General features: G+C 43.6%; 2 protein-coding genes and 1 long non-coding RNA gene across 4 annotated transcripts; 2 read left to right on the forward strand and 1 right to left on the reverse strand.

Moving 5' to 3' along the window:
• Nucleotides 1–1,358: 1,358 nt before the first annotated feature.
• On the reverse strand, nt 1,359–4,254 carry uxt (ubiquitously-expressed, prefoldin-like chaperone). Its single transcript, XM_080470505.1, has 7 exons — nt 4,079–4,254; nt 2,901–3,073; nt 2,695–2,776; nt 2,374–2,441; nt 2,182–2,289; nt 2,016–2,079; nt 1,359–1,595 (listed from the first exon to the last, which is right to left on the reverse strand). The coding sequence occupies exons 2-7, from the start codon at nt 2,993–2,995 to the stop codon at nt 1,533–1,535; spliced, it is 480 nt and encodes a 159-aa protein (XP_080326631.1). The 5' UTR covers nt 2,996–3,073; nt 4,079–4,254; the 3' UTR covers nt 1,359–1,532.
• cdk20 (cyclin dependent kinase 20) lies at nt 3,698–7,093 on the forward strand. 2 transcript variants are annotated; one of them, XM_080470502.1, is made up of 8 exons: nt 3,698–3,910; nt 4,205–4,327; nt 4,831–5,133; nt 5,330–5,451; nt 5,645–5,707; nt 5,806–5,929; nt 6,107–6,262; nt 6,439–7,093. In XM_080470502.1, exons 2-8 carry the CDS (start codon nt 4,253–4,255, stop codon nt 6,628–6,630), a joined length of 1,035 nt encoding a protein of 344 aa, XP_080326628.1. In that variant the 5' UTR covers nt 3,698–3,910; nt 4,205–4,252; the 3' UTR covers nt 6,631–7,093. The 2 variants fall into 2 exon arrangements, with proteins under 2 accessions (XP_080326628.1, XP_080326627.1); XM_080470501.1 differs by having other exon boundaries at nt 3,704–3,744.
• A 2,232-nt stretch (nt 7,094–9,325) lies between these two features.
• LOC308113934 lies at nt 9,326–10,275 on the forward strand. The gene is made up of 3 exons (XR_013935582.1): nt 9,326–9,428; nt 9,541–9,666; nt 10,148–10,275. It is a non-coding gene; the product is annotated as an uncharacterized lncRNA (long non-coding RNA).
• The last annotated feature ends 3,641 nt before the right edge of the window (nt 10,276–13,916 follow it).

The raw sequence follows: 13,916 nt of genomic DNA on the forward strand, positions 1-13,916 counted from the left end.
GCCTCCATAAGTGTGTAAATGTGTGTGTAAATGTGTGTGTGTGTGTGTGTGTGTGTGTGTGTGTGTGTGTGTGTGTGTGTGTGTGTGTGTGTGTGTGTGTGTGTGTGTGTGTGTGTGTGTGTGTGTGCGTGAATGTGATTGACCTTGTAAAATGCTTTGGGGCTGCTGAGGCAGTTAAACAGATATTACACGTGAAGTCCATTTACCACACGTACTACGGAAGAGTTTTAGGGCCACTGAAGAAAAATAAATAAATTCGGAGGCTAAAAAAACCCAAAAAACCTCCGTGGCCTCAGAAAAAGTCGAAAATCAAAGTTGCGATTTTTTTTTTTTCACGGTGGAAAAAAAAGTCCGTCCGTCGACATGCAAGCGCGTGACTGCTTCCTCAAAATGTATATCAGGCGGTTTAATGAAGTGATGAAAAGATGCTTCAGGACAGAATCTAGCTCATAAACACGGTCAGTTATTATCAGTATCAGGACTAAAAGATATATATATATATATATATATATATATATATATATAATATATATATATATAATATAAGAGACAGAGCCTGCTGCCTTGTTCCGTCGCGGAAGTTCGTCGAGTACGAAGGACAAAGGCTCGGATCCCGGGCTGCTTATTTAAATGTGCTCTTATTAATCAAGAAAATCCTGTGTAAAATCACACGTCCATAAGCAGTAAGCAACCCGATATAGTCAGAATTAAGTGATTTAATGTGAATTCACATCTACGGGTAAATGATGAGGGACGGACAGACGTGTCTCTCCGTGAGAAAAAAAAAAAATCTCGACTTTGATTTTCGACTTTTTCTGAGGCCACGAAGTGTTTTTTGTTTTTTTTAGCCTCCGAATTTTTTTTTTTTCTTCAGTGGCCCTTAAACTCTTCCGTACACATACATTATTGCTCCAGGCGTCAGATAATAAATCCACTTGTGAACAGCAGGAGACGTCGACGTCAAGCTGTAAACTGATGCTCAAGATTATTGAGACTGTTTATTGTTCCAATAAACTTTTTGAGATGAGGAAATCACCATCATCGTGTGCTTCTACTTTCATATACTTTCATGATATAAGATCACTGTAGCATGAACAGCGTTTATTCCACGTTTATTATTCCACGTTTATATAATTCTCAAATGTCATTGATTTTTAATTGTCTAATCAAATGTGATTAATCACCAGTAACTTTCTCTGTTCTGTTCGGTTAATCAATAAAGTTTCAATGTGAAAGTTGATTTTTAAAATATAGACTTCGCTCCTCATTCTGTCTCTATGGCAACGGGCTGCCGCTGAAGGCCCGCCTCTTCTTCAGTGGATCTTCATATGAAACAGAAACGTAAACAAACATTTTCACTCACACCATTTATTTTAAAACGTAACTTTTTAAAGGTCGGTTTGAGTAAACAAAAACAAAAAAAACAATGAGGAAAAAAGATGAAAAACCCGCTGCAGATTTGTTTATTCACAACTTTTTCTGACAAAACGTTTGAATAAGACGAGTCTGTGGTGGCGCCCGACAGGAAACGACTAACAAACGTCTCGGGTTTTTTGTTCGGGCAGATCCTCCAGTCCCTGCAGCTCCCGCAGACACTGCCGGAACACAAAACAAACAACGTAAACAATCAATAAGACAAACAATACCACTAAAAAACAGAAACCAATGAAATTATTAAACGACACAAGCATAAAACAAACAATATTAAAAGTAAAAAAACTATTTAACAATGAACGAACAAACAAATATAAATGACGTAATCAATAAAAACAAAACAATAGAAACAAAACAATAGAAACAGTGACGATACAACAGTTCAAACAATACGAATGATAAAAACGTCTCAAAAGATAAAAACAGAATAAACAACAAGAAAACAAACAAATGAGTGAAGGTGAGTGAAGCTGAAGTGAAATCAAACAGAATCAGTAGGTCTGTAAACATGTTGTAAACAACAACAGCAACAACAACAACAACACCCCCCCCAAAAAAGAAAAGAAAACAAAAGAACAGACCTCGAGTATCAAGCGGATGTTGGCTTTGATTTTGGCCGAGTCTTTGGTGAGCTGCTCCGTGAAGCTGGAACAGAGAGTTAGCATCGTTAGCAACGAGCGAGAATGTATTTTTTCACGATGATGATGATGATGATGATGGGGATGATGGGGATGATGAAGGACTGACGCTGTGAGCTGACTCGTCTTCTTCTCAATGAATCTGAGAGCTTCGTCGTGAGTCATCTCCACGAAGAAACCAAAACCCACCGACACCAAAATCCTGGAGGAGTCTTGACTGGATGAGGAAGAGGAGGAAGAGGAGAGTGAGTGAGGTCAGTCAAAGCTGCAGTTAACAGTGAAACCGGAAGATGGCGCTCACACTTCAGCCTGAACGAAGAAGTTACAGCCGAGATCCACATCAACCTTCAACTGCTGAAGCCCGGACTCCTGCACGCACACACACACACACACACACACACACACACACACACACACACACACACACACACACACACACACACACACACACACACACACACACACACACACACAATATCAGTTATCAATGTCCGTAAAATTTCATGAAACTCAAGATAAAAGAGAATTAAAACCTGTGACATTTGATCACATTACTGGAAGTGTGTGTGTGTGTGTGTGTGTGTGTGTGTGTGTGTGTGTGTGTGTGTGTGTGTGTGTGTACCTGCAGACTCTGGATTGTGTTCTTCAGTTGCAGATATTGAGAGATTTTCTCATAAACGTCATCACGCTGCTCCATCACCTTCCTGACACACAAAGTAAACAACACGTTCACACAACAACACACAGTAAGCAACATGAATAACATCTGTAGATACGCGTCTGTGTGCCAGTACTGAGAGTAAATTGTAACGAGTAACGGAGTCTCACTGCAGGTCTCTCCTTAGGACTTCGTTGATGAAGTGTTCGTACTCCAGAACCTTCCGGTTCACCGCGTCGGCGGAACTTTCAGCGGCCGGAACCATCTTCACCGGGTCACCCTGCAGAGCGGCGGCCCGCCGGCCGGGCGCCCGCACTCCTTCCCTGGGTATACGGTGCTGCTACTGTTGGTCAAACAGGACCGGAGAGGGCGACGAGGAGCGCGCGTGCGAAACGTAGAACACAACCGGAAGAGAAACGCCTGTCAACAAGGGAACTTCCGCTTTCAAAATTAAAGGCATGCACATAGAGATAGATGTAATAGATATAAAAATTAAGACTATTCAGAGAACTGTCAAAACACTTTATATATTTATTCTTTCGAGAATTGTCAAAACAAATAGAATGAAACAAAAATAAAAACACATGAAGTACATTTATTTACACTAATATCATTTTATTGTTAGGGTTCATGGGGGTCCCAGAGAAAGACCCAGCTCCCCCCCAGCACTGCTCTGTGTGGATGCTACCGATGGGTTAATTTGGGAGGGAATTTCCTCTCTGGGGATTGATAAAGTGCTATAAAAATATAAATATAAATAAATAATATACGTATATATACTGATAGAGGCCAATGAGACCAAGATGTGGAAAAAATGTGGCGAGTTGTTAGCAAGTAATGACTTCAAATGTTGAATTTACTAATTGTTTTCTCGTTATATCTTAATTGTTTTCCAATGTTTTATGTTCAGAAAAAGATCTATTATCTGTGGTGTTCCTAAATATGGTTCTATGTACTCTTGCTCTATGATTAGCCTCCTGCAAACATGGCGGACAGCAGCGGCTCTGTAGACAGGTTCGCTCCATTAAACATTTTTAACCACGGAGCAGGACTAACATTAGCACGGAAATAAATACGCTTTTTGTTTCGTAGTTTCAGCGACGCAATTTTCTTATTTTAAAAAGTGAACTCGTCGATCTTCAGCCGCGATAGCTTAGCGTTGTGTTACCAAGGCAACGCGGTGCGTATTTTCTAATGTAAAAAAGTGAATTTCTCTTATAAACTTTCTTGTCTTGTCGAAGTTTTTACGGCCGGATTTAAGTACAAGCTCCCCTCTTCCTAACCGAATGAATGATATCTAATAACCCTGTATTTTGGATGAATAATTGACTTAAATATTTTAAATTACCTGAATTATGAACAGAGTTTGGTTTACTTCGAACTCTCTGAGGTGTGTCGTCCTGAGTTCTGATCCTGGGCTTAGCTCTTGTGGATTGCTCCTGGTCCTCTGCTCAGATATTGTTTGTCGCTCCAGGTTCTTGTTGCGTTTCTGCTCCTGGTCTTGATTCTGGTCCTGGTGGACATGGAGCAGTACAGCCTCCTGGGGCGGATCGGAGAAGGAGCTCATGGCATCGTTTTTAAAGCCAAACACATCGAGGTGAGTCCACAAAGTCTCACTCTTGCTCTGGTTTAGTTTCTCACGACCTAAACTGTTAACCTGGTTAGTTTCCAGTAGCTTCCAGCATTTTTTACTGTGAAAAGTCGACAAAAGGAGGAATCGGTCTGATTTTATTGTGAAGAGCTGCACAGGTAAAGTGGGCGTGGTCTGTCAGACAGGTGGGGTGGAGGAGTTAAAGTAGGCGTGGTCTGTCAGACAGGTGGGGTGGAGGAGTTAAAGTGGGCGTGGTTTGTCAGACAGGTGGGGTGGAGGAGTTAAAGTAGGCGTGGTCTGTCAGACTGGTGGGGTGGAGGAGTTAAAGTGGGCGTGGTTTGTCAGACAGGTGGGGTGGAGGTATTAAAGTAGGCGTGGTCTGTCAGACAGGTGGGGTGGAGGAGTTAAAGTAGGCGTGGTCTGTCAGACAGGTGGGGTGGAGGAGTTAAAGTAGGCGTGGTCTGTCAGACAGGTGGGGTGGAGGAGTTAAAGTGGGCGTGGTCTGTCAGACAGGTGAAACGGTGGCTCTGAAGAAGGTGGCTCTGCGGCGGCTGGAGGACGGCATCCCCAACCAGGCGGTGAGGGAGATCAAGGCTCTGCAGGAGATTGAGGACAACCAGCACGTGGTAAAGCTGAAGGACGTCTTTCCTCATGGGACCGGCTTCGTCCTCGTCTTCGACTTCATGCTGTCAGACCTCTCCGAGGTCATCAGGAACTCGCAGCGCCCTCTGACCCCGGCCCAGGTCAAAGGTTACATGATGATGCTGCTGAAGGGCGTGGCCTTCCTGCACGACAACGACATCATGCACCGGGTCAGCTCCTCCTCCTCCTCCTCCTTTCAATGTCCCTTGAAAATAGAATGAAGTATAAATCTGTGTGTGTGTGTGTGTGTGTGTGTGTGTGTGTGTGTGTGTGTGTGTGTGTGTGTGTGTGTGTGTGTGTGTGTGTGTGTGTGTGTGTGTGTGTGTGTGTGTGTGTGTGTGTGTGTGTGTGTGTGTGTGTGTTTAGGACTTGAAGCCAGCAAACCTCCTCATCAGCTCTTCAGGTCACCTAAAGATCGCAGACTTCGGTCTGGCTCGACTCTTCACCGACCAACAGGATCGTCTCTACAGCCACCAGGTGGCAACCAGGTAAGCTCACCGTTACCATGGTAACCCATCCACGTCTGTTACCACGTTAACCATTCTTGCTCTGCTCTTGCTGTAACTGTAGAACAGCTGCGAACACTGAATGTTACAGCCGAATACAGCTGTGTGTGTGTGTGTGTGTGTGTGTGTGTGTGTGTGTGTGTGTGTGTGTGTGTGTGTGTGTGTGTGTGCGCAGGTGGTACAGAGCTCCTGAGCTGCTGTATGGAGCCAGAAAGTATGACGAGGGTGTCGATCTGTGGTGAGTGAAACACACACACACACACACACACACACACACACCACACACCACACACCACACACACCACTCTGAGCAGACTGTGTGTGTGTGTGTTTCAGGGCGGTGGGCTGTATCTTCGGGGAGCTCCTGAACTCGTCTCCGTTGTTTCCTGGTGAAAACGACATTGAGCAGCTTTGTTGCGTCCTGCGAGTTTTGGGAACGCCGACACAGGAGAGCTGGCCTGTAGGAACCGAGAAAGATTTACTGTTTGAATCCTACACACAGCTGCAGCTGCTCAGAGTGTGTGTGTGTGTGTGTGTGTGTGTGTGTGTGTGTGTGTGTGTGTGTGTGTGTGTGTGTGTGTGTGTGTGTGTGTGTGTGTGTGTGTGTGTGTGTGTGTGTGTCTGTGTCTGTGTGTAGGAGATGGTGGAGTTGCCCGACTACAATAAAATCGCCTTTAAGGAGAATCCTGCCATCCCATTAGAGGAGATTGTTCCTGACACATCGCCGCACGCCATCCAGCTCCTCTACAAGTTCCTGGTTTACTCGTCCAAACAGCGATGCTCTGCCAGACAGGTGTGTATGTGTGTCGATGTGTGTGTATGAGCGTGTATGTGTGTGTATGTGTGTGTGTATGTGTGTGTCTCACAGCTCTCCTCCGGATTTGATTAATTGGTTGGTTGCTTAAATTACCGATTGGTTGATTAGTCAGTTGGTTAGTTGGTGCATTGACTCAGTGTCTCCCCCTGCAGGCACTCCTCCACCCGTTCTTCTTCTCCCCTCCTCTTCCCGCCCACCACTCGGAGCTGCCCATCCCTCAAAAGGGGGGCAGACCCCCCCGCCAGCGCCTGCAGGCTCCGCCCACTGACTTCTCTGTGGACCTGCCCCTGCAGGAGAGCCTCGTCGACCCCGTGCTGCTGCAGGGACACGCCTCCTGCCCCTGAACAACCGCTGCGACGCATCGGCATTGCAGTTGTGTATTTATTTTTCCAGTCTGGACACAAACTGGATTTCAGAACAAGGTGGAAAACAAATCCAGTTCGAAAAATTCTACAAGGGAGGACCGAGACAAATCGAACGGGAAAGACTTTTAAAAGTTTGTGGGGTTTTTTCAGCAGAAGTCGTTTCTTTGCAGACGAAACGTCACACTTCCATTAAAAACCTGAATATCTTGAGTTACACACACAGATTGTCCAATATGTTGACACTTGGTTCATATGAAATTACTCACGTTAAAATATTGTATTTTTATTTTCTAACATTCTGAAGTTTTCAAGATTTTTAATTTCAAAATAAATTTGTTTAATCATTTAGCTACATACATCTTTGTTTCTTCAGGGTTTTTTTTCTGTGACGATCTTAATGACTGAATTTGAAAATAAAGCTTATTATTACCATGTTTTAATTCTGATCTTGGACATTTTTTGTGATGCGTGAAGATTTGAGTGTGAATTAGGCTTTTAATGTAACAATCAAACATTTAACATGTGGTTGTATCGGTACTCGTATTGACAAGTAGTATTAGTAGTATTAGTAGGTTTGTATTTGTTCTTTAAACAAACTCTTATCGGTGCATCGCTAGTATAAACTCTGGCTGTGAAAAAACTCCCAGGATGCATCAGCAGCGTCCTTCTCGCTCTTCCTCGTGTCACGAAGCCTTACAACCTTGACGTGCGTCAATGACTCGAGTGATAAAACCTCCACCTGTCGTTGAACGGCGGCTCGCTGTGATGTCCTGGAGGAAGAAAACGGCAAATATTGAAATAGTGGAGAAGCTCCATCAATAGAAGTAACTGTAATGAAATGTTGATTGTCAGTTACTTGCACAACACTTCATGACTCAGACTCATCATCATCAGTCGAAAAGTGAAGAAATCGGTTCAGGGTTTGCAGGAGGAGCAACATACTTCCTCATCTTCGTCATCCTCTTCATCATCGTCATCCTCCTCTTCTTTAGATAAAACTCAACTGTTGTACTGCTCACACTGCGGCGTCACGCTCCTCCCAGCACCATGTCACAACAGTCGCAGGAAGCCGCTTCCATCAACTCGTCAGAAAAGGTTTGAATTTACCCTGAAATATACCTGCGTGTGATCCTTAAACAAATAAAACAAATGTTTCATGGTATATATCTGACAGAAAATTATTTAAATGGATCTGAAAGTACATCAGAATTTCTACTAAAATAATTTAAATTCACCCTACATTTACTGCAAAATGTATATCATTTATTTATCCTGTGCAATAGTAATCTTCAATCCAATCAACATAAAATACTCTCTTGTTTGTATATTATAGTTACTGTTTTTAATATTTAGTATTATTGTTTGTATTATTTTTTATCACTGTTCACTCACTTCTGCAACAATGAAACTTTCCCCATTGTGGTAAAAATATAGAATCATCTAATTGATCGAATCTATTATCTACATTTATCCCAAAATACATGTGTGATTTTTTTTTGTTTTTTTACTGATATAACTAAAATTGTCCCAAAATGGATCTGGAATTGATCAATATATTTAAATTCAGACAAATTGAATTTACAATAACACATATCTGAATTCATGTGTTTAATCTGCTGCAGCTGCGAATAGTGGTTTTTTTTTATTTTGCATTTTTATTTATTTATCTATTTACTTTCTTGTGTTTGATTCAAGCAACAGCAGATTTTAACGTGTAGAATTCAGTGTCCATCATTGGAATCAAATCAAATATTGCTGGTGACTCTGTCGCTAATAAACAAACAAATAAATAAAGTGTTTAATAAATGTAGTTTTGAATATGAAAAAAACAATATGTAACCAAACTAGATATACTTTCAGGAAGAAATATTCTAAATAATTAGTTTTAGTCAAAAAAGTTTTTTTTTTTTGTTCTTCAGAATGTCAGGTATGTCAAAAAAAATTTTTTATTGAGAAAATAATTGTAAAAATTCTCTCCAAACATAAGAAATTATTATTTGTATTGGAAAAGCTTCAGATAATTTCAAAATGAATAAGTCAAGTTTTGAATTTAGACTCTACTTTTTCATTTAAATGATCTGAAACATTCGTTTTACAACAGAACGACGACTGATTGAGTGAATTAATTTGTGGTTTGTTTTGAATCAGTAAATATTAGTAAAGTTTAGATCGAGTTTTCTGCCCTTTCATATAGAATTCTGTATTTCCAGGTAGGCCCCGCCCCTTCACACTGTCTCCTCCAATCAGAAGGCCTCTTTTGCGAGGCCGCCCCGCCCCTCCCAGGTCCATCTGACTGTCAATCACTGACCTGGGCTGATGTCCCTTGTCCCGTGGTCCCGCCCCGTTCCAGCCCCCTTAACGCTGGGTGGAATGGTTACTATGGCAACGTCTGCAATCCCCAAGCCTTTGCTTCTGGTGATTGGTCGTTACCTGGCTGTCTGTCGAAGGGGCGGAGCTATGGACCAGGTGAGTGTGTTGTTTTTCTTTCACTCTGTGTGTGTGTGCGTGTACTGGTGCTGATCATCTTCAGAGACCAGAATCGCGTGCGCGCGTGTGTGTGTGTGTGTGTGTGTGTGTGTGTGTGTGTGTGTGTGTGTGTGTGTGTGTGTGTGTGTGTGTGTGTGTGTGTGTGTTCAGAGCAGTTTGAGTGTATGTGCTGCGGGACGAGCAGCACCCCCTTGTGGCGGAGAGACGCTGCAGGTCGACACATGTGCAACAGCTGCAGCTCTCAGGAGAACAGTGAGGACACACCGCTGCTGAAACCCCGGAGAAGAGCTGTGAGACACGCACACACACACACACACACACACACACACACACACACACACACACACACACACACACACACACACACACACACACCTCACAGTTTTAGGTGTGTGTGTCCAGGTTGTGAGTCAGCAGAAGTTTTCTCAGTGTGTGAACTGTGAGACGGAAACTTCGACTCTGTGGAGAAGAAACTCTGCAGGACAGAAGCTCTGCAACGCCTGTGGACTCTACTACAAACTACACCAGGTAATCAGATTACACTAGGTACTACAAACTACACCAGGTAATCCAGACTAGACCAGGTAATCTAAACTACAACAGGTAATCCAGATTAAAACAGGTAATCACAACTATACCAGCTAATCCATATTCCACCTGGTAATCCAGATTACACCATGTAATCCAAACTACACCAAGTAATCCAAACTACACCAGCTAATCCAGATTTCACCAGGTAATCCAAACTACACCAGGTAATGCAGATTACACCAGATAATCCAAACTACACCAGCTAATGCAGATTACACCAGGCAATCAAAACTACACCAGGTAATCCAAACTACATCAGGTAATCCAGATTACACCAGGTAATCCAGATTACACCAGGTAATCCAAATCACACCAGACAATCAAAACTGTGGTGAAGTGCAGTACAGTGTGTTGTACTGTGTGTACTCAGTGTGTGTACTCAGTGTGTACTCAGTGTGTGTTTGCTGTGTGTCTGCAGGTGGATCGTCCGCTCTCTCTGAAAAAAGATTGGATCCAAACCAGAAACCGTAAAATGACCAATCAGAAGCAGAGCAGGAAGAAAACCAGCCAATCACAGAGCAAAGTGTTGAGGCTGACCACGCCCACTGAGAATTGTTTGTCTTCGGGTTTTTTCTAAAGACTGTTGTTTGTTCCTGACTGTATTGTAATGACAACAATTTAATAAACACTGGTCATCAACCCCCCTGTGTCTCTGTATGGAAGACACCTGAACGCACCATAGAGAGCTGAACACACCATAGACACCTGAACACACCATTTAGAGACCTGAACACCACACAGACACTTGAACACACCACAGACACCTGAACATCACATAGACACCTGAACACACCATAGACACCTGAACACACCATTTAGAGACTTGAATGCCACACAGACACCTGAACACCACAAAGAGCCCTGAACACCTCAAAGACTCCTGAACATCACACACAGACACCTGAACACACCATAGACACCTGAACACACCATAGACACCTGAATACCACATAGACACCTGAACGGAACATGGATACCTGAACACACCATTTAGAGACTTGAATGCCATACAGACACCTGAACACACCATAAACACCAAAATGCTACACATAGACACCTGAACACCACATAGACACTTGAACACACCATAGACACCTGAACACACCACAGACACCTGAACACCACATAGACACTTGAACACACCATAGACACCTGAACACCACATAGACACCTGAACACACCATAGACACCTGAACACACCACAGACACCTGAACACCACATAGACACTTGAACACACCATAGACACCTGAACACACCATAGACACCTGAACACACCATAGACACTTGAACACACCATAGACACCTGAACACACCACAGACACCTGAACACCACATAGACACTTGAACACACCATAGACACCTGAACACCACATAGACACCTGAACACACCATAGACACCTGAACACCACATAGACACCTGAACACCACATAGACACCTGAACACACCATAGACACCTGAACACCACATAGACACCTGAACACATCATAGACACTTGAACACCACGTAGACACTTGAACATCACATAGACACCTGAACACACCACAGACACCTGAACACCACATAGACACCTGAACACCACATAGACACCTGAACACACCATAGACACCTGAACACCACATAGACACCTGAACACATCATAGACACTTGAACACCACGTAGACACTTGAACATCACATAGACACCTGAACACACCACAGACACCTGAACACCACATAGACACCTGAACACCACATAGACACCTCAACACACCACAGACACCTGAACACCACATAGACACCTGAACAGACCACATAGACACCTGAACACCACGCAGACTGTGTTAACCCTCACCGTTGATGACAGTACAGTATGTGCAGCAGAGGCCTCCTCCGCCTGTCACGGTGCATCATGTGTGGGGGGCTCCCCTCCTCACTCAGCCCCCTGCTGCCTGCTGGAGGCCGATGTTGCAACGCAGCAGGAGGTTTCTGGTTTTCCGGACCCAGAAAAAAAAAAGGCCAAGAGAGGAAAAAGGAGCTGGAGAAGGCGGTTGGTGGTCGGAGGTCAACCTGAGTGTGTGTTATTGGGAGTAACGGTAATGATGAATGACACTCAATATTCGAAACCACAGCTGAGGCACACACATATATACAGTTTCAGTTAGTGCCACACACACACACACACACACACACACACACACACACACACACACACACACACACACACACACACACACACACACACACACACACACACACACACACACACACACACACGGTTCTGGTCTCTGGAGATGAGACGTTAGAAACATACACTGTGTAAACAGGAGCGTGGAGGCCCCGACATCCTTGCCTGAAAGTTAAAGAGTGATGTACAGTTTGGAAGAGTGTTTAACAGGAGAAGAAAACCTTTCTGAACCCTGAAGGCGGCGATTCTGGCATTGACTTGTCATGTTATTTCATCTAAAAACACAAAATCAACATGGGAACCCTGGAGCCTGGAGATAATTGATCTTTTGTGAAGCCCCGACCCCAAACGACCCCAAACACAAACAAAATGAACAGCATTCAACTACCAACCACTTTTGTTTTCAGCTCAGAAGCATTAGCGCTTGCTGGGCTTTTGCTGGGAGCTGACCTACTTCAATGACGATACGATGGAATCTTTCACTGTCTGCACCGACAAGACGCCGCGATTCCCCCTCAGAGTGGAAGCGGGGATCAAACAGATCAATACCTTCACCGTTATAGCTGCAACTTTTTGCTGTTAGCACACGTGAAGAATCCCAGGTCATGAAGAACAAAATTCTCTGATCTGATGAGACGAAGATTGAGCTCTTCGGAGTGAAGGCCAGGCGTCATGTTTGGAGAAAACCAGGCCCCGCCCAGACTGGAATCCATTAAACATCTCTGGAGGTCTGAAAATGTCCATGCACAGATGGTTCCCATGGAGCTTGAGACATTCTACAAATAAGAAAAGACCAAACTGTCCAAAGGGAGGCCTGTCGAGCGTCACATTCAAAAAGACTTGAGGCGAGTAACTGCTGCCAAAGGAGCATCAACAAAGTATTGAGCAGAGTCTGTGAATAGTGATTCACATGTGATTTCTTGATGGAATCAAGCACCACTGTGCCCATTGGGAACCGATTCTGGTACTCTTCCAGAGGTTTGTGCCTCGAGACAATCCTAGGTCAAGATGTCTACAGACAATTCCTTTGACTTCATGTTTGGTTTGTCAACTGGGGACCTGATATGGACGGTGTGTCTGTCCATGTCCAATCAGATGGAACTACCACAGGTGGACTCCAGATGTAGAAACATCTCAAGGACGATCAGTGGAAACAGGAAGCACCCGAGATCAGTTCCTGCCAGAAACTGATTCCCGTCCACCTGAGCGCACACTGACTGGCTGTCGCTGGGGACGTCTCTTCTGTTCCAGCTGCTTTTATCAGGATTTACAGTCACAACATAAAAACATACTAAACTGTATGAACATGGTAACAACTAAGATGAGTCTCTGGGAAAGTCTCATGTTTCCTGTACGCAAAAAGAAAAAACAAAAGGTGATTTAAGAAGGAATGTTTTGCAGCTCATGGCTTCATCTTGCATGTCATTCACGTGTCGATAATTGTTGTTTACAGTGTTTTGATGTTTGAGTTGTCTGTTTTCCTTGTTTGCACTTGTAAACCAAATTGAGATGATTTAGCAATGTGTTACATGTAAAATCACGAAATTATAGATTTTAAAGCGCTTACATTATTAATATACATACGTGATGCAGTTTATAAAAAATTTTACTTTATGGCTGTAAATCCTGAAAAAAGCCGCTGGACGGGAATCCGTTTTTGGCAGGGAATTACATTTTGGCACAAGACTGGTCGGCACCAGGGTTGCCAGATGTGACTCACTGCTTTCAGCCCAAACAACGTAAAAACCCACACAAACAATAAAAACAAGCCCAAATCTCAGCCCGTGTAGGAATCATGTTAAAACCGTGCAACTACTATGTGTAAAAATGAACACGCCATAAACACACAAGTGGACGAAATAAACAAGGTTATAAGGTGTTTGGCTCCTCAAATGGGGGACACCGCCATATCTGGCAACGCTGGTCAGGTCATGTAGATCCATTTTCAAGTGGTTGTTAAATACGAGCAGACAGAATATAGATAACATGAAGAATGGGGGGAAAAAGAGCGATGACGAAGCA

This window comes from Lipophrys pholis, assembly GCF_963383615.2.
Source record: "Lipophrys pholis genome assembly, chromosome: 8".
NCBI lineage: Eukaryota > Metazoa > Chordata > Actinopteri > Blenniiformes > Blenniidae > Lipophrys > Lipophrys pholis.

Coding starts and splice junctions, on each gene's coding strand:
- cdk20 (XM_080470502.1), top strand. CDS start 4,253: ATGGAGCAGTACAGCCTCCTGGGGCGGATCGGAGAAGGAGCTCATGGC. Junction 5,452..5,644: donor AGCCACCAGGTGGCAACCAG/GTAAGCTCACCG, acceptor GTGTGTGCGCAG/GTGGTACAGAGCTCCTGAGC. Junction 6,263..6,438: donor AGCGATGCTCTGCCAGACAG/GTGTGTATGTGT, acceptor CTCCCCCTGCAG/GCACTCCTCCACCCGTTCTT.
- uxt (XM_080470505.1), bottom strand. CDS start 2,995: ATGGTTCCGGCCGCTGAAAGTTCCGCCGACGCGGTGAACCGGAAGGTT. Junction 2,777..2,900: donor GTCCTAAGGAGAGACCTGCA/GTGAGACTCCGT, acceptor TTTGTGTGTCAG/GAAGGTGATGGAGCAGCGTG. Junction 2,080..2,181: donor AAGACGAGTCAGCTCACAGC/GTCAGTCCTTCA, acceptor TCTCTGTTCCAG/CTTCACGGAGCAGCTCACCA.